Source organism: Podarcis vaucheri (assembly GCF_965113315.1).
Source record: "Podarcis vaucheri genome assembly, chromosome: 6".
Classification (NCBI taxonomy): Eukaryota; Metazoa; Chordata; class Lepidosauria; order Squamata; family Lacertidae; genus Podarcis; species Podarcis vaucheri.
The window spans coordinates 73,924,201-73,950,009 of NC_138764.1; the positions used below are offsets into that span (position 1 = coordinate 73,924,201).

General features: G+C 46.2%; 1 protein-coding gene across 11 annotated transcripts in view; it reads right to left on the bottom strand.

The window, feature by feature from the left end:
* The window catches only part of NAV1 (neuron navigator 1), a 279,830-nt gene that overhangs the window by 13,297 nt on the left and 240,724 nt on the right, over window positions 1-25,809 (bottom strand). For 6 of the 11 annotated variants that reach the window (XM_082227384.1, XM_082227393.1, XM_082227389.1 and 3 more), the window contains 22 exons: window positions 25,328-25,783; window positions 24,874-24,915; window positions 23,039-23,187; window positions 22,396-22,620; window positions 21,205-21,257; window positions 20,810-20,833; window positions 20,608-20,685; window positions 18,884-18,967; window positions 18,598-18,709; window positions 17,486-17,607; window positions 12,464-12,660; window positions 11,904-12,066; window positions 10,600-10,774; window positions 9,569-9,666; window positions 9,325-9,420; window positions 8,666-8,825; window positions 7,018-7,253; window positions 6,218-6,369; window positions 4,209-4,280; window positions 3,848-4,044; window positions 2,841-2,959; window positions 2,382-2,579 (listed from right to left, as the gene is read on the bottom strand). In XM_082227384.1, the coding sequence (XP_082083510.1) occupies window positions 2,382-2,579; window positions 2,841-2,959; window positions 3,848-4,044; window positions 4,209-4,280; window positions 6,218-6,369; window positions 7,018-7,253; window positions 8,666-8,825; window positions 9,325-9,420; window positions 9,569-9,666; window positions 10,600-10,774; window positions 11,904-12,066; window positions 12,464-12,660; window positions 17,486-17,607; window positions 18,598-18,709; window positions 18,884-18,967; window positions 20,608-20,685; window positions 20,810-20,833; window positions 21,205-21,257; window positions 22,396-22,620; window positions 23,039-23,187; window positions 24,874-24,915; window positions 25,328-25,783 (3,208 nt within the window). The remainder of the gene's footprint in view (window positions 1-2,381; window positions 2,580-2,840; window positions 2,960-3,847; window positions 4,045-4,208; window positions 4,281-6,217; window positions 6,370-7,017; window positions 7,254-8,665; window positions 8,826-9,324; window positions 9,421-9,568; window positions 9,667-10,599; window positions 10,775-11,903; window positions 12,067-12,463; window positions 12,661-17,485; window positions 17,608-18,597; window positions 18,710-18,883; window positions 18,968-20,607; window positions 20,686-20,809; window positions 20,834-21,204; window positions 21,258-22,395; window positions 22,621-23,038; window positions 23,188-24,873; window positions 24,916-25,327; window positions 25,784-25,809) is intronic. The other 5 variants (XM_082227391.1, XM_082227385.1, XM_082227392.1 and 2 more) reach the window with 3 other exon arrangements.

A 25,809-nucleotide genomic window follows, 5' to 3' on the forward strand; every position in this document is an offset into this window, starting at 1 on the left:
AATCTAATGGGCCTTACTTCTGAGTAGATTGTGAGTAGATAACCATGTTCAACTTCATAATGTGAGAGGGCTTTGATGGTTATCCCCAGAGGGTGGGGACTATGCTTAAAAGAAAGAACACATCTAATGAATTAAAGCCAATTAGGGGTGGGTGGGATGAGTCATAGCTGCAACCTCCACAAATCAGTTACATACTCTCATTTTATTTACTTTGCAAATTTGTATGCTGTCCTTCAGTAAGCATTGCCAGGATAGTTAACAAGCTACGAACAACAAAACCATTAAAACAAATCAATAAGTAAAGAATAGCATAAAATAACAGCAATAAAGGCAGATACTGGAGGCTCATCAGATGTTAAATGCTTGAGGACGTAAAAGGATATTTGCCTGGCACCAAAAAGCACATTAACATAGGTGCCTGGCAAGCCTCCCTGGAGAAAGAAGCCCATAAAACTGCATATGCCTTCCAAGACAGAACTTGGCCTTCAGAAGACAGACCAGCCAGAGATGTTACGAGAGAATGTACTAGCTAACACAGTCCAAACCCAAACTAAGCCTCTCCCCTATTATCAGTCTGTTGGAGTAACTAGGCATGGGAAGGGGATAATTTTCTTCATGAGTGTAAGTCACCCCATCGATTAACTAATCGCAAGTATAAGGTCAGCCAAGCCAGTTGCTATGTTAACGGCCCCGATGACCCAACTATATCTGTGATTAATGCATGTCAACTTAGTAGTATTTGTTAGTCTGCAGTTAAGACTGTCTTTGAGTCATCAGTCTGTTGGAGTCACTTGTCCTGTTCTGAACTGCTGAAGTTTATTTGGAGCAATGGACACACTTTATACATGTATGAATCTGTATATATCTGTATCTGCAAAAGCCTACAACCTGTATATATCTATGTCCAGAACTGTTTTACTGAGCCTTATCTTCTGCAACAGTAAATTATTTGTATCTTAAGCTGCTTCTGTGTGCAGCAACTTTCACTGCATGGATATCTCACCTTAGATTCCCAACATAGCCCATCCTAGATTTCCTACACATAGCTGCACCAATATCCCTCAGTACGAAGCTGCTAGGAATATGGTTCCCAAGTTGTAGATTTCAAGACTACTCATATACTACACAGCGGTTTTCCTCATGACTCACAAAGGAATATATGCTGTCACTGCTGCATTGTGTACGTGCACCAGCAAAGCTAAAAACTATCCCATGTAGCTATTTCATTCAGTATGTAGAGGCAGCTTCTTTCTCTGGTTTACACTTATCATGCCATCCTGTGGCCACTTCCTTGCAGTGCTGCCCAGCACAGTCATTTTAAGGCTCTTCTATCTTGTGAAGGGTGTTTATGCTTGCTAAAGAGGTCACCAATGCTGCATTGGTAACCTACAGAGGTCGCCAATGCACTGCAGAGAAGAGTTTTTATTCCGTTACAATACAATTGTCCCAGTGGATTTTGCTGGACACACAGTGAGACACATTGGACATGCTGGATGCACAGTGAGATGGGAAGACTTGCTGCAGGTCAGCTGATGAAACCTAGAATGGGCTCTGGTGTTCCCAGTACATTTGAAGCTTCCAATACACCCACCCCTCTGGGTATATGAGAAATTATATAAGCCAGTGGAGGGGTTAACTCAACACTGCTCAGCCAGACTTCTGAGATTGGAGAAAGAACACCAAGGACTAGTTTCAATGTATGCAACTCATACATATGATAAATCTATCCTGGCTCCCGATGGATCTTATCAAGGGAAGGCCTAGAGATTGCTATGCTTGGTTGAGGGAGGGCAGGGAGAATGCATATTCCTTAGTTGGGCAGAAAACCTGGCTTGTTTATGCCTCAAAAACTATACTGCAAAAAACACAATGCACTGAATTATTTGATGGGGTCCTACAAACATAAAAAGCAAGGGAAATCCTTTTGCAAGGCGGGGCAATGTCCTGATTAGTAGGAACATACAGTTCTACAGAACAGTGTTCAAAAGCTAAGTAGGGGAGATTTCCAAGTGAGAAGGGGAGATTCACTGCTTTTTTACTTCCCCCTAAAGGCAAACTGGCACAGGAGTGTTGTTTCATAGTCATTGGAAAGCTGTCATATGGTACTTGTTTGGCTAAGCCCCTAACCCTCAGGAAACGCAGCCAACTGTAGGATCCAGCAACCTCTGGTGTCAAGGAACTGTACTCCAGTAACCAAGGTGCCTGCCACAACTGTTGTGACAAAGCAATGGTTGGCAAGGTATGCCATGTCACAGAAAGAGTTTAGCCACTCATCCAACAGATGGATTGTGGTCCCAACTTAATTCCCTCGTGCCAAAGAGAGCCAGCCTTCAAAAGCCTCTTGTTTGGCAGCAGTCCCCCTTTGCAGCCTGAAGACATACCAAGGGGTCTGATTCCAGAGAGTTGGGGGTAGTATCCTTGCCACTCCGCTCCTCTGGGGGTGAGACAGTGCTGTGGGGCCCCACACTGGGTGGGGGAAGGTGATAGAGCTTTGACTGGTCTTGTTGGGCCGATGGCCATGGCAACGTGTCTCGCACCCATTCCACAGGATCTTCCCAGGCAGCTTTCTGCCCATGCACCTGCAATGGGGATAGGCACAAAAGAATACTGAGAAACAAGCCACATATACATGCACTTTCCCCCCATCTTTTGGGTGGGTGGAAGCTCAGAGTGCATTCAAGCAGGAGCTGGGTGACATCTGAAGAAACAGCTTTGTTGCAAGATACTTGATGATGGACGATTTCGAGCAGAGCAGCTTCTAACTAAGCAATCCACCCATGCAAATGGGTGCAGGGCACAGTCACCATTACTAGTGAGGATGTGGGTGTGGGTAAATGTACCTTAATCCCATCCTTTGCTCCCTCCTGAAGGTAGGGGATGATGGAATTGTTCCACAGATCAATGAACCAGGTCCGGAAATCCTCAATACCAATGGGGCATGACAAGAAGAAACAGGGACCTGGTAAGGAAAAGGAAAATGGGGAGCATGAGCTAGTAGCCCACAAAAGAACACCAATCCCATGCAATGTTCTTTGCCTCAGAGGATTACTGTTATGCCAGATACAGTAAGTCAGTGAAGTGTATTGGATCGGTTGCTAGACTTGCACCAGTAGGTTTACTGGTCCGGTTCAAGTCACTATATCTTAGTCTAGCAAACTTAATCAGAAGACTGTGAGGACAACCTCATCTCTGCCACACTGAGCTGTGTGTAGGAAAAGCAGGATACCAATTCAATACATCAGTACATTCCCTAATTGCTGTCACTTTCCAGGGGTTAATCAAACAAGGCTCTGAAGCAGACAGAGGAACCAACAACCCAAAAGGAATGACTAAACTACTGAACAATCCGTACCTTGGATCTGATCTGCATCTGAAATACTGAAGAGAACTTCTGGTATTTGGCTGTTAAACATGTAGCAGAAAGCAGGGCTTAATTGGAGCCAGAAAATTAAAACCATTAAACTGAAGAGGAAGCTGCCTACTTCCTAAATTTTGACTCCTACCTTTATCAAACGGGTGGAACCACAGTCCAGCCAGTGGTCCTATGCTGACATAAGGAAATCAAGCAATTATTCTGCAATGGCAAAATTGAACTAAGAATTGAGAGTGCCTCTGAGTATATACAGACTCTCCCACTCAATGGTGGGAGAAAAGCAAACACCTAATTTACTAGGAATAAATGGCAAGCACGCCAAAAGACAGGTTGTAGCTTTCATGCAGCCTTGAGCCCTGGAATCCCTCCATTAGTTGACCAACAACAACATTCAACATCCCTCCCCTGTTTCCTGAATGGCAATCCTTGTTCCTGACAGTATCTCCAGCCAGCATAGCTCAATCCACCACTTACCAATGAGGAAGTCAGAGGTGCTGTGTTTCTCCAGGAAGGTGTGCAAATGGTACCAGAGCTTGGGCACCCAGTCCAGCACACGCAGCAACTCCTCCCGGTTGGCATTGACATCGCTGTCGGACTCAAGCAACTTCCGGCGTAGATAGCGCACCAGGAAGCCATTGGCTGGCTCCACGTTATTAGAGAATGTCAGCATCCTGTAGCATTAAGATGACAGGTTAGTAATGATAGGGATTATATATAGTCCTTCCCATAGCAGAATAACAGCTTCTGGAACTGTCAGGTGAGAACAGAGGAGATGCTATTTCAAAGCCCAGCACAATCCTGCCTCCTCCATTGGGATCATCACTGCTGCCCTTACCTGAAGCTGAGATGAAGGCCATGATTTGGAGTCATCTTCACAGGCTGGTTGGTTGTCCCGATGATATAGGGGCTGGTGGGAGAGAGAACAGCAGCTCTATCAGAGATGATTGTATCCTAACAGGGGGAATGTCTGGAAGCTGTTTACTCTGTCACTCCCCAGCTCTCAACATAGTGCCTGCCTCACATCCAGAAGTGGTTTTGACTATGACTAACAAAATGTCTCTTGCTCATATCAATTCCCCCCCACCCCCCACTCTGTAAGAGACAGTAGAACAGAGCTACGGGGGGGGGGGGAGTTAAATGGAGGGAAGTTTTGCTAATAAGAACAAGGGCTGTGCTGAGATTCAGGCATGTGCCAAAAGCTGATATGATGACAGTCCTATATTTAGGATATTAAGAACATAAGAAGAGCTCTGCTGAATCAGCTCATCCAGCCTAGAATTCTGCAAGCTTCCTGCAGTATGCACTTTTCCTACAAAGGTGGAATATAAAAATCTGAATGTGTAATAAAACTTGGCTGTGCCCTTAATATCATCTGAAGCTTTTTCCCTGGCCCAGAAATTCTTGGTAATGGGGTACACACTTCTCTCTGGCCAAAGAAAAGATGGGCTCATAGCAGAGTACTGCTCAGCCTTTTCTGGCAAGGCCACTTTCCACCCATGCACAGTACAATGCAGACATGGCCACCTTGGTCTTGGAATGGTTTTGCTCTTAACTGAGCTGGAGAGCAGCAACACAAGAATGCTGGAAAGGCAGGCTCAGTAACCTGCAGGGATGCTACGGCTAAAATCCATATCACTCAAATGAATTTTGTCTTATTCACTGTGAATTCGCTGCCTTCCAGGGACCAAATCAAGAGCTTGAAGGTATGTAATATTTGAAAGCTAAACAAATAAAATCTAAATGACTCAACTACATGTGGGTAGGTCCAATCCCGTGGAGATCCAAACAATTTGCTTAAGCCATGTTGTTGCATCATTCATGCACAACCTGCTGTCATGTGCTGGTGTGGTTTAATTATTAATATCGATGCTGCTGACATTTCTACATGTTATCTGAATTGTGTCCTGTGACTTGACTTGTGATATGACCTATTTTTAAATGTAAATTGCTTTGAGATCACTTGTGACAAAAAGTGGTATGTAAGCCCATTAAATAACAGTAATATTAATTGTGCCATGGTTTGGCCACTCCATGCCATAGAACAAGGGGTGGAGAAGTTCTCTTCCTTGGTAGGGTAATCAAGACACAGTTATGATGCAGGCCTGAGACACTAGTAAAGCCATATCATCATCAACAACTGCCCCACTGAGAGTGGCAGGATAGGCAGAGCCATATACACAGCAGGGCACCACAGCACCGCACCATCTGCCAGACCTTGTGAGCTGTAGAGCGTAAATGCCTTTGACCTGATTCAGCAGTGCTCTCATGTTAGAACACAGTATCTGGAAATCCCAAGAAGTGTTTTAGTGGCCTCCCCACACTTGCCACTCTTCAACAAAAAAAATTTATAGTTCTTTTTTAAAAAATAAAAAATGACTGCTCCCATGGTTCCTCCAATGCAAATAAGGTTTGTCCCTCTCCTTCCAATTCCGTTTTCATTTTCAATATTCACCCCCCCCCAATGTAAACAAAATTTTAACTGATTGTTCCCATAGAGCCACCACCGTGATGCCAAAGAGTTTTTGGGGCCATCCCAAGATCCCCCACTCTCCAAACTATATTTTTTTAAAAAAACAAACATCAAAAATAAAAAAAATTATTTTCTTCTCAATTTTATAATAAACTATTGAAAATTGTGTATTTAAGGCTAATGGGATTGTCCTTTGGAAAGCAACTTCACCCACTTTTGCTATACCCACTTCAACATGCAACCCCTGGGTGGCTGACCATGAGATAAAGCAGCCCTTGACCCAGAAAAGGTTAGTCACCCCTGTTTCCTTGAGTGTAAGATTGCTATTAAGAGGTAGGAGTCAAATGTGATAGTACTGTAAATCAGTCTCTCACCATTTGTGGTACTTGCAGGTGAGTGCTCCATTGACGAGCTCGCTGATAGAGCCAGGCTCACTGAGGTCATCAAGAAGGATGACCAATGGCACATCTATCCCTGTTTCCCGATCAATCTGATTGGCCAGATTGGAGAGGTAAAGCTGTAGGTCCTGGTAAAGAAAGATGCAAAATGGAAGTCACTGTATCAGCGTGCAGAATACACACACACACTATATATTAGTATAAGAAGAAATGCAAGGATATAAGGAATAGTGATTTCCCCTGGCTGAGAACTGGGCTTAGAATTGAGGATGGCTAGTTTGGATTGGAGGGCCACATTGGCAAAAGGCTGGTGATGAAGAATATGGGAGGGATAAGCCTTGTCTGTGGAAGACCATGCAATGACTTCTACTAGCACAAAGGGGCTCCCCCCAAAAGGCTTTGGGGAGGGGGATTGTGAGAACCCACAGAACAGTGTGTGGGTGGAGCAGAGGGTAGAAAACTCCACCAGGCAAGCAGAAATGCTCATGCTGAAGAAGTGCTTAGCACTATGTTTAATTCCTCTTATACCAGCTATCGTAATACCTACTTACTAGGGAGTAAGTTCCACTGAACTCACAGGGTTCTGGGTAGATATGTACAGAGTTGTGTTGGGGGATCAAGGATTGCAACTAGTATGCCTAAGGTTCTTCCACCTGAAATTACAAGGAGTCTGTGACTTAGGAATGAAGGTAATCAAGCAGGGCTGTGCTAGGGATCAGAGAACGCGGAAGTGCAGAAATTCCCGAGTAGACAGTCCCAGGCAAGGAGTTTCACACCTTGCATGACTGCTGGTGCATGTTGAAAGTGTTGACAATGCCCTCAGTGACTTCGCGGCCTGAGCGCTCCACCAAATACTCAGCCAGACGATTCGTTAGGTAGGTTTTGCCAGTTCCACTTGGCCCAGAAAGGATAAGGCGGCGGTGCTTGAGCAAAAGGCTTATGTAGTGCTGCATCATGGGCTTGGGGATAAGGGTCTCAAACACCAAGCTGTCCACACACTTCTCTTTCAAACCTGTGTAGAAGAATGCAGCTGTTGAAATGCCTCCCCTCTCACACTCAGGACTTTAATAACATTTGCGGTTCCCTTTTCCGCCATGGTAGGCGCTTTCCTCCAAAAGAAATCCTCCCCAGCCTTTTCATGATGTGGGGACACTGTTTCTTCTTGAGTAAATATATCACTACTTCATGTATAGCAGTCTGATATCTATCTCTCTGGCCTGGGAGATTTGTTCCGACCTAAGTTTGAAAGCCAGGAGGTTTGTTTTAACTAAGTTTTGTTAGAACAAACCACAGTTGGTAGAAGAACGGAACTGGGGTGTGTTTTAAGGAGAAAATTATATCTCCTTCTCCTTTTCAATACAAAGATGTAAAGGTGGAGAATGTGCAAAGTTCACCGCTGTTTGATCCTAATAATCTAAATTATGGTTTAGATAAAAAGTCTGAAATGGGATACGGCACCAATATTTCAACTCTGTATCAGAACTACAGGAATAATATTTATAACCATCTTAGTTAAAAGGGACCTAAGAGGTCATGCGGTTCAACCCCTTGTTGTATGCAGGATACAGCCACAGCAGACCTAACTGACAGCATCCCAGCTTCAGCTTAAAAGCCTCCAGTAAACGGAGAGCCCACTATCTCCAAAGACAGTCTGTTCAGAGGGGGGGGGGCGATTACCATTAGTAAGTTTCTCCTAATGTTTAGCTGAAATCTGCTGCCTATGGAGCAAGGGAGAAAAAGAATTGCTGCAGCTCCTCCTTTACTTCACCTCAGATATCTGAAGACTGCAATCATGTCTCTCCTTAATATCTTTTTATCTTCATACCCTACATATACCCAGCCCTTTCAACAATTCCTCAAAAGACTGAAGTTTCCAGATCCCTCACCATGCTGTCTGCTCTCTTCCAGAAATGCGCCCCTATTTGTCAGTGTGGTGCCCAGAACTGGACAGTATGTACTTAAGATGCAGAACTATTACGTCTTGTGGTCTGGACACTATTAACGCAGTCTAAGATCACATTCGATATTTTTAGCAGCCACATTGCAGTATATATTCCTTTCAGTAAAGCCAAACATAGGTTTTCACCTGCAGCAGATGTGGGGAACCTTTGGCCCACCAGATGTTTGCTGAACTACAACTCCCATCAGCCCCAGCAAGCATGGCCAGTGGCCAGGGATGATGGGAGCTGTAGTTCAGTAACTTACAGAAGACCAGGGTTCCAGTGCTGCATTTAGCAGCTCGCCACTGCCTCTTCTGACTTCAGTAGTGCTTTCCAGAGGCTCTCTAATTTAGAGGTCCATGTTGCTTTCTACCCAGCCCTTTGACCCTGCTTGGAACTAAACCAGATAGAAGCAAAGGATCAAGCAGAGGTGGCCTGGCATATCACTGGTAATAAATGCGTGTCAAGATAGCTGTGGCGGTACCTTTCAATGTCACAGCGATGCTGGTCACACCCCGTCGGCAAGGCGGCATTTCTGGTGGCTCTGTGTCCAAGACTCGCTTGATGTGGCTGATGCTATAACCATAGACAGACTCAATGCTGAGCCCCAGTGTGAGAGCAGGGTCCATCTTGCTGACATAGTCCTGAGTGAAGACAAGAAGTAGCTTGGTTCAGGTCAGGAGTAAGCCTGATGCTAGACAAGTATCCACTACTAACCACAATTCTTGGGGTAGCTTGCAATTTGTTGTTGTTGTTTTTTTAACCAAATAAAATAGCAATCAGTGCAAAAATAAAAGAAGAACCACAACCACTAGTAGTAAATTAAAACAGAAACAGGCACTCGCTCACTCACAAACCTCCAGATGTCTGGGCAAACCAAATAGTTTTTATCGGGTTGCTGGAAGTCATTAGAAGAGGCTTTGAGAAGGGAGTTCCTCCTGGATGACTTTGGGCCAGCCACTACATAACCTTACCCTTAGCTACCTTGCAGAGTTGCTGCAAGCATAAAATGAGGGGAAAGAGAACCATGTATGCTATGCAGGACAGGGTAAGAGGTGTAGAAGTTGGTTCAGCATCCCAGAAATGTGGAATGAAGTTTCTGAAGATGTTATCACAACTACAAAGTTGCTGTTAGCATCTCACCTTGAAGACCTGACAGACGGCTTCATCCAGCATTTTCCAATCCAGTTTCCCACTCACTTTGCTACTGCCCAGATAGAATTCCTGCTGCTTCAGGTCCTGGAAGCCAAAAGCAAGATATAAAGGCAGCTGAGATTTGGAATCTGCTGCTACTAGTTTACAATGGCAACTGGATCAACTAGCATTGTCCTCACACCATACATTGCAGCTGGGTAATGCCTCTCCCCACTTTTCCATTGATGCTTACCCCTTTGATGATGTGCTGAGGTGGCATGCGCACTACAATTCGTAGTGTCACCTCATCCCTCTGGGTGCCAGCACTGATGCCATCCATCGGCGAAAGCTCTAGAGAAGGGGAAAATAAGTATACACACTGTGCAGAAGTAGAAACCATTGACATAGGATGGTATTTCCAGGAATCCCTATGTGTCAAAGTGAAATATTTCTTTCCTCTATAATTCTACAGTTTAGTGTCTTTTGGACTCTGCCATAGTGGTTCCCCTATACAGTCCAGGACACCCCCTCCCTCCAAGTTTGGTTGATACAACTTTTCACTCTCTCCAGCACAAGAACTACCTCCTGTTAGTCTTCCGTGCAGCACCTCTTCTCTTGCCCTGGACCTAGTCTCACCCCCTTGTAGGTTCTCCCACTAAGATACAATCAGTAAGTTGTCAATAAAGCAATGGCATCAACATAGTATTTGTAGTCTGTGACCAAATGTCACTGTAACCAAATTCCCCCCCTCTTTTTTTGGTGGGTGCCATCACTGTTTGTATTTTAAAAAAAATATTTTTATTGATTTTTTTCCCCCTCATAACAATTATTCAGTATCTCATTTAGCATCCATTTGCTACTTTTCTCCTTCCCTGTTGACTTCCCCCAACTTCCATTTCTGGTTTGTTACATCAAATGTTACATTCTGCTGCATTCTGCTACATAATGTTCTGTTATCGCTAAATATATGTCTTGATCTCTGTAAATAAAGTTGTAAATGTTTATTTAAATCATGCCAACGAGTCCCTTTTTTGTTTTTGTTATTGCAAGTATGTTGTAAGCTGTTCCCATTCTCCAAATTCCTGATGCAAGGCACAACTAGGCCACTGTCCCCACAACCCATCCAAAGGTGATCTCAAATCTCCCTTCTCACCTCTCTTTCCCATCCCTGTTCCACAAAGAAAATATCTTGAAAAAACAGAAGCAGAGATTTTGGAACAGCAAATGAACTAGTATCAAAAGCTCTTCGGCCTTTCTCTCTGTGTCTCTGTCTCAGCTTCATACCTGTATCAGTCAAACTGGGACTGAAAGGGTGAGTGAGCTGGAGCCCTAGAGAGCGCCTTGGGGAAGAGGCGGCAGATGAGCTCAAGACATGACTTGGGATGGAGCTCGGCACAGATGAGGGCCCAGGGACCACTTTCAGCCGGTCGTTCTCAGCTTTCAATAGATCCACTTCCAGCTACAGGGAATGAAAAGACAGCAGTGGCAGGAATGAGAGTGCTGATAACATTAAGGCTTCCCACAGCCTAAAAAGGGAGACTACAGCAGAAAATCCTAACAGACAGAGCATTCCCCAAGGGTTGCACATTGGAAAAAGAGTTTTTCACAGCCAAATTCCATCCAAGGGTCCCTTTCCTACCAGGAGAGCCTGATTTAAAAGGCTCGTGGCCTGTCTCTCAAAATGCTGCCCAAACAAAGCAGCTGTTTCAGCTTCAGAAACTGTTGCTGCCATCTCTCTCAACTCTGCTCCAGATAATGTACTTCTGTGGAGTTTCCTTGCAACAATGAATTTGCTTAGAACACTGCTACTGGACCAATGTCAGGAAATAGGTAAAGGTAAAGGTAAAGGTACCCCTGCCCGAACGGGCCAGTCTTGCCAGACTCTGGGGTTTGTGCGCCCATCTCACATCTATTGGCCGGGGGCCAGCGCTGTCCGGAGACACTTCCGGGTCACGTGGCCAGCGTGACAACGCTGCTCTGGCGAGCCAGAACCGCACACGGAACGCCGTTTACCTTCCCGCTGGTAAGCGGTACCTATTTATCTACTTGCCCCCGGGGGTGCTTTCGAACTGCTAGGTGGGCAGGCGCTGGGACCGAGCAGCGGGAGCGCACCCCGCCGCGGGGATTCGAACCGCCGACCTTTCGATCGGCAAGCCCTAGGCGCTGAGGCTTTAGCCCACAGCGCCACCCGCGTCCCAATGTCAGGAAATAAGGACACTCAAATGGATAAGGCAAATGCAACCCAGTGATGGGAAACCTGTGGACCTCCATATGCTGCTGGTCTGTAACTTCTGTCATCCCCTGACTATCAACTACACTGGCTGGAGCTAATGGGAGTGGAGAGTCCAACATCTGGAACATCACAGGCTCCCCATCTTTTCTGTAACCTGTCTCATGATGGTGTCTTGCCAGCAGGCACCGGGCCAATTGAAGGGCATTCATGCAGCCTGCTTTGTCTCTTTGCGAAAGAAACAAATTGACCAAAGGAAATGCTTAGAAAATTGCTGTCAAGAGCATGGAGACCCAGCAATAGCCAAAGATCTGCAGCCTCAGAGAGGTGCTAGCTTTTCAGGGCACATCATGCCCACCTGCATGTTGTGCATAGTTTCGCGCAGTTGGTCCAGCTGATGGGCAGAGTTTAGGGCCTCCAAACGTATGTCGGTCAGTTTCATTTCCTTCTCCCACAGCTCTGAGCGCAGCTCTGAGACCTCCTTTTTCTCAGGCTCCTCTTCTTCATTGGCCTGGAACAACCTGTGCAAAGGATGAGCAGAAATTTAGACATGGTGCAAGGAAAAGTCTGCAAGCACCAGCAAGGACTATGGCAGCAACTGAATGGGCCAGCCTGGCCCAGCTGTGGAGTGCTGCTTCTGAATCTTTGCTCACTGCTGCCCTCTCCTGCCAGAGCACGAGTTCTTTCCAGTGCATACATATTACTGGAAAAGGTGCTCTGTAAAGGGTCACTCAGCCACCTGCTTAGTGCCCCTCCACCAAGGTTCTTAATGTTCATATCACAGTTCCAGGAACCTGAGGCCACCTGCAGCATACTGTACAATATGATCAGATACAAGGCATAGCAGACTTAAGTTTTTCCAGGTGTAACTTGTCCATGCAGCCACCCCTAGCTTCACTCCCTGGAGAGTGGACTTACTCAGTGTTATCAATGCCCACAGAAGAGGAGTTGGAAGATTTGATGGAGGGCGAGGCTGTCTCCGTGGATCCATGTTGTAGTTTGGGGGACGATGGCGCAGAAGAATCTGGGGTGGCGATCTCCTCTATGTCGGAATAGGAGGAGGCAGATTTTGGGCCCTTCTTGATGCTGAAAGCCTTGTTGAAAGAGCTCCTCAACTGAAGGGGGAAATGGAGAAGCGAGAAAAGCTTGAAAAAGCCCTCTGAGGCTGACTGCTGGAAAACAGAGGATGCGGCACCATGGGGCAAGGAGGCGGCAGAGGCAGCCTGTGCCATCTAACCTCTGTTACATTGCATGCTGTGAACAGTTTGTAGTTTTCAGGACACTCAGAAACTTGGCTTCCCCTTTGGTCTGCTTCTTACCCAAGCTCTAATACTACCCCATCACCCCAGAGGACACTATTTTTTACAGTAATACTCTCCAAGCACAAAACCTATTTAAAGAAAGTATATACACAGAGCCATCCCCCTGGTTTTAATTAATTATTGATCCATACCCACAACTTTTTAAGAATTCCCACTCCCTCTATAATCCTGCACTGTCAGAATGGAAGATATTTTAAAAATCTACCTTTATTGAGCAGGCTTTCAAGAACTTGAATGCAAGCATATAAAGGTAGCTGAAGTGACACAAGGTATCAAATTTGTGTTAAGTGCATCTTAATTATGCTCCCCAAGAAATCAAGTAGTAGATTCCAGAGTGTTCAGAACAAGGAATCAGCAGCAATTCTTGCTGTTTCCAAGCATGCCAGTTCCATAGCTTGGGCTCTGAGACTCCAGGGAGCAAAATCACTTATGTCACTTATGAAAGACTGCTGGCAAGGAAGCCAAAAGGATTCTGTATTATTATTCCTATCACACACAAAAAAACCCAGCAGCTCTCATGGTTGGTAACCAAAAATCTGAGCCCTTGGGGAAGCTGAACTTTTAAATCACACATATAAGGAGGAACCAAGGAACATACAGAACACAGGCATGGCCTGTGGTTCCTAAAGGATAAGTGATCTGTCAAAGATTGTGAAGGAAGACACAGGCCAGATTCTCTTTCCATATCCTGAGTGGGAATGTAAAATACAATATCCTACGCTATCTAATATGGAAGGAAACAAGGGCAGTTTAGCAGCCTAAGACATGGACTTGTCCAAACATGCAGAACAATTAATAGCCAGTGCAACATGCCACCGACCAGCTGAGTCCATGCACTGAAGTGCTGTCATTGTCATGCAAAAGGACATATCCTTTCATTCAGAGTGTTCCAGGCTTCTTGCATCTTTCTAAATAGGCAGGAGTAGTGGTGGCCTAATATAGTTGGCAGCTTGATCCATGCACACAAATAGTGGTACTGCATGCCACTATGTAGAGAAGGTTTTGGATTGGGGAGGGGGTGATTGCTGTGGGCAGCACACCTACTTACAATCTATCACTACTACCTCTCGAAGCAAATCTGCATTTTTAGGGGAGGGTGAGGACTAAGTTAAGACAGCCTAAAGTTAGCTGCTGTTCTCCTCACACCAATAACTGCAGCCCTACCTGGAAAGAGCAAAAGCCCATTTATACTTCCCAAACATCCATCCTAGCTTACTCAATTCTTTTTCAGAGCACTATACCTTAACCTATGGGCAGGGGTAGATAGTGAGAGAAGGTGGACCACCCCAAACCCTTTCATCATCAGCAACTTTGCTGAAGCTATGGAGGTCTGGCCACTGCCTGGATGGAAGCCCTATGTGTGCCTTGGGTTCCATCACAGAAGAAAAGTGGGGTATAATTCAATAAATAAATAAATAAATTGCTACCCAGGGAATGTGACATTCTTAAAAGAATGTCACATTCCTTTTGTCCCACATTCCAAGTATCAGCTGCTGTAACTAATAGAGGCATCTGACTTACCACTGGGGTGAGTGGAATAACTTCATATCTCACAAAGGATTGTACCCACTACCATGGTAGGACTTTTTCTCCAACTTCTAGATGTTTTGGTATCTAACTCCTTGTGCTCAGATGACCCTTGGGGTCCCTTCCAACTCAATGATTCTAAGAACTCATAGCAGCAGGGAAGACAACAAGCAATATTGCCTCTGGTCATTGGTGCTGTAACTAGGAGCTCTCCTGACTTGGTGGCATTTGTGCACTTGAAAGCTGTATGTGCCCAACCGGACTTGCTTACAGCAGATTCATACAATGAGAGAGCTTCACCCCACCTTTGGCACTCCTATCCTCAGGGCCTGCCAAACGTACAAGTAAGAATGGCAGGCTGCTCTCCTTCTCCACAAAATATGCAACTCTTTCCCAATTATTAATGGAATGGAATTAGGCTGGGATGCTAAGATCTGTGTTGTTTATCTTGCATCTCAAGATCCAGCTGAAGAGAGATTACAGAGAAGCAGCCCTCCTTCTTCTAACATGTAATGGTTCAATCAATATTGCAGAAAAGGAAGAAGCCAGAGAAACGAGTCAAGACCAACACAGCCGTGTGCTTTGCTCTTGAGGGGAATAGTCAACTTGTGATCCCAACAATGCTCAGGCGGAGCATGCAACATGCACACAAAACAGGCATCAATCCACATATGTATTGAGACAGTAGCAGGGAGAATAGCCACTGTAATGGGTGGAGGCACTATTGGAACTGGGTTTTTCTATCTCCCTCCCACCCGCCCACCCACCTCACAAGCCAGTCTGAGGGCACACAAGAGGCCAGGGGACTGGAGCTGTCTCAGAGCTTGAACCTCTGCTACCCTTTCAGGAGGCTTCAAAGAGCACTTATCATGTCGTACATGTGAGAAATCACTTTCTATCTTCCAGCTCTCTGACTTGCTCTGACCTGCGGCAGCTATGAGATGGTGTGGCAGAAATTGGTGTGTGGGTGGGCACCATGCTCTATTGAACCTCATCATCTGGCCACTTAGGCTGCAGTCCTGTACACACTTACCTGGGAGTAGGACCCACTGAGTTCAGTGAGGCTTATTTTTGAACAGATGTGCATGCAAAGGAGTGTGCTATTAAGGAGTGCAATTCTAGAACACGGATGGGGAACCTGTATCCCCGACCCCAGAAGTTGCTGAGACTCTCAGCATGCAGGGCCAGTGATCAGGGATGCTGGGAATTTATGGCCCAACGAAACCTTGTCTGCTCTAGACAGACAAAGAAATGCAAACAAAGTTTAGACTGGATTTGGAAGCCACAGCCAAACTGCTGAGAGTGGATTCATTAATTCATTAATTTATTTAATTGTAAAGGATTTATACCCCACTCTTCAACAAGTTCTCAGGGTGGCACGGATTAAATTATGGCACAAACAATGTCTGCAAACAACAGTTCCTGAATTTGGAAGAAGCAAAAAGAGAAACTGCTCGATTTGCAAAGGAAAAAAAATAGACAATTCCCCAGCATGGGAAATGACGATATTAAACACGTTCATCAATATTCTTATAATATATTTCCTCCTCTTGCAACAATTGAGTGTGGAGAATGACAGTACGTACAGCCTGCAGTACATACTCCTGAGGGGCAGGAGTTTAAAAAAAACCCTTAAGTGTTGAGGTACAGGACAGAGCCAAACTGCTGCAGAGGTAGGATACTATGAATTATTATTAAACTGCTCCACTTGAGTACTTCAAAAATCCACTCTTGGAACCTCTTTTCCCGGTCACTTTCTAGACCTTTAGGAGAGCTGTTAAGACTGGGTAGCATTAGGGATAGACTCAGAGCCATGTCAAAAAGGGGCGTGAAACTCCCCTCCCCACCCCTGCCGCAGCACCAGTGCAGTGGCCCCTCCTGTGTGGCTTGGCAGCGCAAGTGCGAGAGCAAATGGGATGGTTAGTTCCACGAGTGCTGTGCTGTCCCCAACACAATGGAGTGACCAGTCAGGAGTAAGACACAAGGAAAGGACTGGTGAAAGGGAGGGATGGGGTGGGGGTGGGGAAGGGAGTTCCAAGCTTACCTCATACACCTGGAAAAAAAGGGGTTGGGGGTCAGCATTGAAGGAAGAAAGGGGGAAAAAGAACACAGCAAGACTTAATCATGCGTTCAGCTCAGGTTCCCTGCCTGTAACAAGCTGCGGGGATGGGGTGAGGGCTCAAGGCAGTACAGAGAAACCGGGACAATCTTCTATACCAGCCTTCCTAAGAGGACGGCACACCTACTGAGCTGAGAGTTGGGCGTGAGTGGCCTCTCTCCGCTTTAGGGAGCAGTGGGGAAAGGCAGGGCAGCAAGGTTAGCGTAAATGGAAAGGAAGAGTAACATCAGCTGCACAAGTCATAAACTTGCCATGCAAAACCAGCTGTGAGGCAATATTAATTTTAAAAGTTGAAACCTTTATTATTATAATTTAATATGCACCTTAAAATGTTCCTAATAAGGTTCAGGTCAAATTACTCCCCATCCCACTGCCCAATGTTTTTAAGCGGAGCCTTAAAAACTTGGAAGCTTCCTTTGGTCTCATTCCTGACTCAAAATAGGCAGCTGGAATGAGAGCACAAAAATACCCAATGCTTTAAGGCTATTCAGACTGGAGGGGTGTTTGCATGTCTGGGAAAGGGGACATTTAACTTGAAGCATGCTAGAAACATTTTAAGTCCATATGGTGTTGTAATAATAATAATAATAAAATAAAACAAAAAACAAAAAACAACTCGGCTTTCTTTCTTTTAAGTGATCCCATCACTGCAAGGTTAGCATCCCTGCCTCCCTTTTAGGCTACCACATCCATACCATGATTAAGTCTAATGGGCCTCATGAGTGATGCCTATCACTTACCAGTGGATCTAGCTTGGGAGCTAAAGGATATTCCCACTGGGCCTCAAAAGCAATAAAGATGCAAACTAGTTTCTTTCGCAGAGAAATCTGCTGTAAGTAGTCAATAGTACTTCCATGAGCCAAGTAGCTCTGAAACCCCAGTTGCCATTATACTAGCTACTGTGACAAGACACACAACAGGGTTTCACCCCCACGTAGATCCCACCGTTACTTTCCCTCCTCCTTGACCTACCCAGCTCTTCTTTTTCTTCTTCTTGGCATCTGCATCCTTGCCACTGCCAATGCTAGAATGGCTGGTGATGCTGTTTAGGCTGGATATACTGTCCGACGAGTTCTGCCTCTTGATACGCAGCTCTGGAGAGTCACAGGGAAGGGAAGGAGGGAGAGATGCATTCAAAACCTGTGGACAGACTGGAAGCTCTTGCAGGCACCCAGGTAATTAGCTACCACCTCTCTGTTTTTTAGCATCAGTTCCAAACACAGCTAGCAAAAAAAGAGTCTTCTCTGTACTTTGTTCCCAGGCTAGACCTCAAATCAAATCGAACATTTTTATCTAAGGTCAGGCAGGGCCCAAGGAAGTGGGAATAGTAGGGAAAGGAGCACATAGGGGCAGCATCTGGGGACAGGCAAGATCTGGGGACCATAAGAAAATATGAGGAGCTGCATGTATTCAGATTCGATGATGGCTTGGTCTCTTATCTTGGGCATGCTCATCCAGTCTTGTCAATAAATACCCAGGAGTTTCTAGTGTTCAGGACCACCATGACTCCATTCCCCCATCCTTCCACTCCTCTGGGATTTCATCCCATCAGTGCAATGCCAGAAGGCAGCGAGAGAAGTGTAACTCTTAGCTGCCTTTACCACTGTACTGTTTTTCCCATTAGCACAATGGTAACGATGGCTGCTCCCATCTATAGAACCAGGAGCTCCAATTTCAGAACAAAGGAGGAGGAAGCCACACACAAGTACAGTCATTGTGACATTATGGAGACTGAAAGCATGAGGCTTCCCCATCTCTCTCCCACTCTCATTACCAAGGGCTCCATGTCTGGGAAGGAGAAAGAGGAAGCTGGGCATAGAACCTACACAGTACAGCCCTAGGTCTGGCTGCTGCTTGCTTTACCTCCCTTCAAATATTAAAAGACCAGTAAAAGTGTGTGTGTTCCAACTGGCTCCAGTGAAAGTGCATTTTATCCAAACACCACACCACAATGTCTAACTGCTCCCTCCCTTGCTCCTAGCAGGAAAAGGAATCAATCCTGTCCACCATGTCTCTAATCCACCAGTCGGCAGCTGCACAGCCGAAGATCCACCAGGAGAGTGTGTGTTGAAGGCTGCGCTCACCTTTGGGTGTAATGTCTGTTCCATTCAGGGCCCCTTGGATAACAGCTTGGGCTTCCGAGTTCTTTTTCTTCAAGAAATCAATTGTCTCCCTCAAGTCCACCAGCTCAGTGTCCTAGAAGGTGATGCATAACTGATGAATGCCTTGCGTTTTATTATTTTACTAATTGCTCTGCTGCAAACCTATGCTAGGGGGAGGTGGGAGAAAGGAAACAACAGCAAGCCATTTTGTAGGGCAGGCCTCAGCACCTTGGTCAGCCATGGACCCTGCCAACTGCCTCAAACTCACCTTCTCTTCCGCAGTCTCTGCAAGATGTCGGAGACGGGAAGTCATGTTCACGAGGCTCTGCTCAAAGGCTGCTACTAAGTTTGCCTGGAAAGGAAAATGAAAAGGGGTGATATGCCCACATGCCAGTACAAGGAACAGAGTCATATGAAGAAAACAGGAATCAAAGGGACCCACAGGTCAGTGGCAGAGCACATGATCTGCATGAAGCGAGTCATTTGCACGGATTCAGTTGCACTTACAAAAAGACCACACAGCGCATGACGGGAATGATATTTCACTACTTGGAGAGCAACTGCCGGTCAGAACAGACACATAATCTGACCTCGTATTAATGCAGCTCTGTAGATTCTTAATTGCTTATCAGGCAGCACAAGATACTGGGAGCTCCTAGTTAAATCCATTATTCCCATCAGGGATTGCGGTTCTACAGCAGAAGTATATGGCAGAAAGCAGATGTCTCGAAAACTACAACTCTGTACACAGTAGTTCTCAACAAGATGGAGTGGGTCCCCGTTGGGGAGGTGTGTAAAAAAGTGTGGGGGAGGTGTGGGCAAAGTTTCAGGAGAGGACAGTGTCTTGAGGCTGGTGGATCCTATAGCCACACACCAACCAAAACACATGAGTAGTTGAATGCCCCTTAGCAAGAGGATCCTCAATGATTCAGGTTGGGTTTGTTAAGTCATACTGGGCTGCCCCATTCTGATCTGGGGAAAGCTGTAGCTTTGTTCTAATGGTGTTTCTAATTCTATTCCCCTTTCTAATGGCAGCTTTTTAATTAGTCCCCTGGGCTCTGATCCAGTGACCTCTGGTACACAGGAAGGGGCTGCACTTAAATGACTGCATGAAATAATATTTACTCATTATGCAGTGGAATAGGCTGTGATAGATTAAAGATACAATCTATCGTTCTCCTTTATTCTAAGACCCAAGCTCAAGACGTTTTAGAGACACTGAGCTAGCAAAACACTGAATATCCACTAGAGGGTGCTCCTATTCCATGTTGAATACAGAAAGCTGGGTTTAAGTTCCCTGCCTTGCTTGAGTAGAGGGGTTCAGCACTTTGTCTCTGGAAGGCTGGGAATTCTCATGCAGGGCCAGTTCCAAGGGTTTGAGTATACATGTTTCCGTGTATATGGAATTCTAGAATTGCATAGTTGGAAGGGACCCTGAGGATCATCTAGTCCAACCCCCTGCAATGCAAGAATACGCAGCGGGGCTCGAACTTGGAACCTTGGCATTATCAGCACCATGCTCCAACCCACTGAGCTAGATCATCATCTTATCTGTATGCCACTTTTCCGTACTTAAAAAAAAAACATGCTCGAGGGGGCTTACAACTTGACAAGGTTTACATAATTACAAATGTAACAAAAGCCACAAACAATAAATAAAACACATCAGAAAGCACACAACCAAACTGAAACCATTTCCACATAAATAATAATAAGACCTAAAAATAAATATACAAAAAATAATATAAATAACAAACAAAAAACCCCAAACAAAACACCCTATATGCAGGACCCCTGTGTAAAATGTGATCACACTATATATTTGTATTCACTGTTTATTTGGTCGAAACACCTTGACCCACACACCCCTTCCCTATTTTAGCCTTCCATTTTCCTTTGGTATTTTTGAATGCTACTTTAATTTACATCATTCAAAATTTTGTTTATGAGAGAGGAGCATTTGCGGCAGATTAACAACACAGGGCAACTCACGTTGGCCGAAAGCTGGGATGTCAACGTGGCCACTTTCTCCTGGGATGACTCCAACTCACGGCGCAGTTTGCGGATTTGCTACAATCAGGGACAAAGATAGGGAGGAGTCAGGGAGCAAGATAGACCCTTTTGCTCTCCACCAATGGGTCAAGAGCAAAGCAGCCGTAGGGAGGACAGAGAGAGAGAGAGAATCTTACTGTACCTCAGACTGCATCCTCTCCTCAGCCTGGCAGCACATGGTGGGGCAGAGGAGAGACAGAGAGAGGCAGGCGGTTAGGGCATAAGTAGCAGAGGCGCACTCACAGGCAAAAGCGAGGAGTCATGCAGAGAAGCCAGCACCTCCGCTGCAATCTTTCCACATGCACCACGCTTCTTGTGGCAACACGACAACAGCTTATTTCTGCCACACCTTCCCCCCTCCCCACATGGTTACACGCAAAGCCCTGAAAGAGCGGCACAGCACTCCATCACTCGAAAAGACTGCAGCAGGGGAACATCCGGGGTTTGGGGAAGAGAGGGAAGGATGGCCTGCCAGAATTGCAGCACTGAGAAAGCAAAGGGCAGGCCAGGCCCGCTGATGAAGGGAGCACAGCTTACTGAGGAGTAAGTGGAGGAAGCACTTGACGCCAGGGACAGCACAGATCCGTGAACTGCAATAGACAAGAGAGAAGACACGTGTCATGGGGTCATCTCCTCACCGTGGGGCATCAGTGTACATGGGGCAGGGGGAGAACCTAGAGGCACAAAGAAGTGGGGCCACAACACCAAGAGTCGACGTGAGGCTCTCTTAACAGTTAACACGGGAAATTTGAGGGATCGGGAGAGCGTTCGGTCCTGGAAGAAACGGGCAAGATTCCTTGCCTGCATGGGTGGATCATCTATCCCAGCCAAGTCTCAACATTCTCAGAGAAATGTGAAAACATTTTGCTAGCACAGGCGTTCAATGTTTGTTTTCAGCACAAAGACCTACGTTTTAACGCAGCACATCAGGAACAATAAAAACCCTGAACTTGAAGTAATACGAGGCACGGAATCAGCAATGACCCAGGTGGAGACCCTGGCTGAGGGAGTTCCCTGCCACAATCCAACGGAAATCAGTTCTATCACTACCTGAACTATATTGCAATCTTTCCGCAGGGCCTGCAAGACAGAGCTGTTCCACCGGGCCTTTGGCCAAGGCACAGTCTGACCCCCTCCTTTGGTAATCCTCACAGAACTCTAGCCCAATGGTTGCCATTAATCTGATTTTAAATTGATTTTAGAATGAATTGATTTTAGAATGCATTTCAATTAACTGATTGTGATTTTATGTAAACTGTGTTACTTTTATTGTTGTTAGCTGAGCCCGGCTTCGGCTGGGGAGGGCGGGATATAAATAAAATTTATTATTATTATTATTATTACTACTACTATTATTATTATTTAGCATAGTGCTTCATTGGCTTTGAGTAATTTTAAAGTCTTATACAGATGCAGTGTGGACACACATCCTAAAAAGAGGTGTGGCTGTCTCTGCCCCATGGCAAGCTAGCACTGGGCGATGGGCAGAGTGCCTGCCTCCCACATCCTGTTTATCGTGGTGCTGGAAGTGCAGGAGGGAGAAAGCAATGCTTGAAAGTTACCGATCTCACCCACTCACACCTCCCGTCCCCAGCTCTGCCATGTCATCTTGCTCCCCTGCAAGCAAGAAGCAGCTCCCACAGCTGCACCAGCCCACCTGCCAGGTACACCTGTGCGCACTTGAGAAGACCTGACAGACAGAATTTGTCGCGACCGTATCCCTCTCACCATTATTACTGTGGAGGAGACTCTTGTCCTCCTGGCTGGGTGCAGGACTCTCACCATCATCCACAGGGTCGCGAAAGGAGCCCGAACGGATCATGCCCTTGGGCCGGTCTGCCAGGGAGAGGGTGCTGCCCATGGGGGACGCATTGTACAGCTCGAAGGTGGAGTCGTGGGTGGGGATGCTGTTGGAGCGGGTGATCCTCGGGGTGTTGGCTGCTGTGGGGGTCACTGCAGGAGAAGGAGGGAGGGGAGGACAAGCTAGTCAGATGGAGCTGCTTGAAGCAGGAATGGGGGTGTAGGAACAGAGGGCTCACTAGACTCAGGGGTGGCAGCCAGGAGAGAGAGAGAGAGAGAGAGAGAGAGAGAGAGAGAGAGAGAGAGAGAGAGAAGGGTAGAATCTTTGAATGTACACCATTCCTTGCACAAACCAATCTGCACCTGTGTAAAATGTAAACACTTGCACCAGGCCACCCCTTAACATCTCTGATTTCATGCCCCTTGGGTGAGCTGGCAGTGCCATCTCAGAAGAAAGAAAATTAAGGGAAAGGATCTCAGAAAGTATAAATCAGCATCAGCTTCAACTGGCTTAGAACACCTGTCTCCAAAAGTTCCCCCTGCAGGAAAACAGAAGGCAAGAGAAACTAACCAATATTAGTGAGTGGTGCCTTTCCAACCAATGGCATGGAGAGAGCAGGAGGGGAAGGCAGCTCAGACTGATCATCTGATTCCTGCAATCCTCCAATCGTGTGGGAGTGCCGCCTCTCCTTGGCCTCTTCCTGGGACTGGATTTGATACCTGCCAAAATTAAGGGAGAGAGAAGTAGAACAAGGAAGACTGGAGGAATTTTGTAGCTGTAAAACAACTGTGGTGGCTTAAGCTTAACATCACTCATGTAGCCAGTTCCCGAGGTCATAGTAAGCGAAATTCTAAATTTCACTGGGGAGCACCTAATTGTATAGCAATGGTGATGCTAAGAAAGTGTGGATTACTCAGTGCTAATAAAGGTAATCAGAGCTTTTGAAAGCAGATTGCCATCCAAGGTACTCTTTCCAAAGGACATGAGAAAAAATAGATAAACCAAGGCCACAGCTCTTTGAACATTTAGTTTAGGATTAAAGGTAAAGGTAAAGGTACCCCTGCCCAAACGGGCCAGTCTTGCCAGACTCTGGGGTTTGTGCGCCCATCTCACATTTATTGGCCGGGGGCCAGCGCTGTCCGGAGACACTTCCGGGTCACGTGGCCAGCGTGACAACGCTGCTCTGGCGAGCCAGAGCCGCACACGGAACGCCGTTTACCTTCCCGCTGGTAAGCGGTACCTATTTATCTACTTGCCCCCGGGGGTGCTTTCGAACTGCTAGGTTGGCAGGCGCTGGGACCGAGCAGCGGGAGTGCACCCCGCCGCGGGGATTCGAACCGCCGACCTTTCGATCGGCAAGCCCTAGGCGCTGAGGCTTTAGCCCGCAGCGCCACCCGCGTCCCTAGTTTAGGATTAAGTCTCATTAAATCTTGGGCCTTACTTCAGAGGAAACCTGTTCAGGCTTGGACTTCAGTGCATGCATTCACCCCGTAAGTATTTGAACACAGCTACAAAAAGTCAATGGAAGCCATATCATGGAAGCTGTTTATATACTGTCCAATTTATTATGCCCTCTAGAACATGGCCAGTTAACAGCAAATGCTACCATACTATAAAGTTCTGCAGAGTATTTCATTCTGGTGAACATAATTTATTAACTGAGGACTTTAAACAGGATTCACCTAATGAGCCCTGCCAGAAGAAGCCCTCTGCAAGGACTTCTGCTTGCTCAACAAGGCTTCCTCTACACTTCTGAAATTGTTTCATTTTCGGGGGGGGGGGGCAGAAAAGTGCACAGGGGGAGGAGAGAGAGGATCATTCCATCTGGCAAGTTGAAATGCTTGTGCATACAGAACATTCATCATACCGCAATAATAAAATGCTTTTTTTTTTAAAAAAAAAAGACACCACAACGACCATTATAAACAAAAATAAATAATAACTTCAATATTGTTCACAGCAAACGGCTCCCAGGATAGTTTGTGCTCCACATACAGTAGTTGGGAAAGCTGTGCCTAGCCTTCCTATATACAATCTTGCAAAGGACCAAGAAGCGAGAGATGTAACCAGATCCCTAGACTGGTTTGCTTTGAACAGAAACAGGGTGGGCTGCTTTTATGAACCACCATGGTTAATTGATTTTCTTTGGGATCTTACTCTGTAGCATGTAGAATATTAAGTACCCTGTTTAAGAGGATGATAAACAGCATGCTCAAAATAACATAGAGTGTTGGTTTGCGAGGAACACCGAGATTTCTTCAACTGGTCATCTTGTGTTAGTATGACCACAGTGAAAAGCAGGTTTCGTCTACTGCAACATCATACTGTATGCCATGCCCACTAATTTATTTGACCATCAGTTGATAGCAACAGGAAAGTGAGGGGTGGGGTAGAAGGACGATTACCTTAGGCCCTTCTTGGGCAATGTATTCCGATCACGGTTAGAGCTGCAGGAAGGGAAGCAAGCACAACAGTATTTGTTAATCATTTGCTGGAGTCCAGCTGTAGCATCTGATGGGCGATAAACTGGTTTATGAAGTTTTGGGAATGCAGAGCATTATCTGGCTTAGTTTAGAAGAATGGAGTTAGAACTCCATGGACATGAAGCTAGAACTCCACCATGGGCAAGAACAACGAACTGCAACATTATGCTGGAGTTTGAATAAAGATTTTCCACTGCACTGCAATTCCACTGCTCTGCTTCCACTTCCCCAACTGCCTTCCTTGTTGCTCTGCAATACTTTAACTGCAGGGAATAGGAATTGCTTCACAGAGAACCAACCATGTTTCCAAAAAAGCCCCATCCCCTTTAGCCTGGGGATCATGCCATCAAACAAAAGCTTCCCCACTTTCTTCTACCTGTCCAGGTGTGTGATCCTGGGGCTCCCCGTCCAGGACATCTCACTGGGTTCCTCCTCAGCAGCCACAACGGGAGGGGTGGGAGCAGTGGTGGGAGCAGTTGTATTGCCTGCAGAGAAGGGGCTGTGCAGGCTCATAGGCATCTGCAAGGACTCCATGCTCCTGTGCAACCCTGAGAGCTTGGGGTACATGCGGGATTCCTTGGGGATGCTGAAGCCTCCCATGAGCTCCAGGCCCTGGGAGAAGCTAGCAGAGTTTATGTTAAGGACTGGAGCAGGGCTTGGCGTGAAGCACGACGTGAGGTGGGGTCCCACGTTTGCTGCAGCTGGGTGGGATTCGTGCAGTTTGCCACCGTGCATCTGGTGTTCGCTGGAGGGAGGGAGGTCCAGACTGTTGGAGTTCACCTTGTCCAGGTTGGCCAGAGAAGGAGTTTTCACATAGCTTTTGGCAGCTGACCTGAAGGAAAGCAACATGATGTTAGA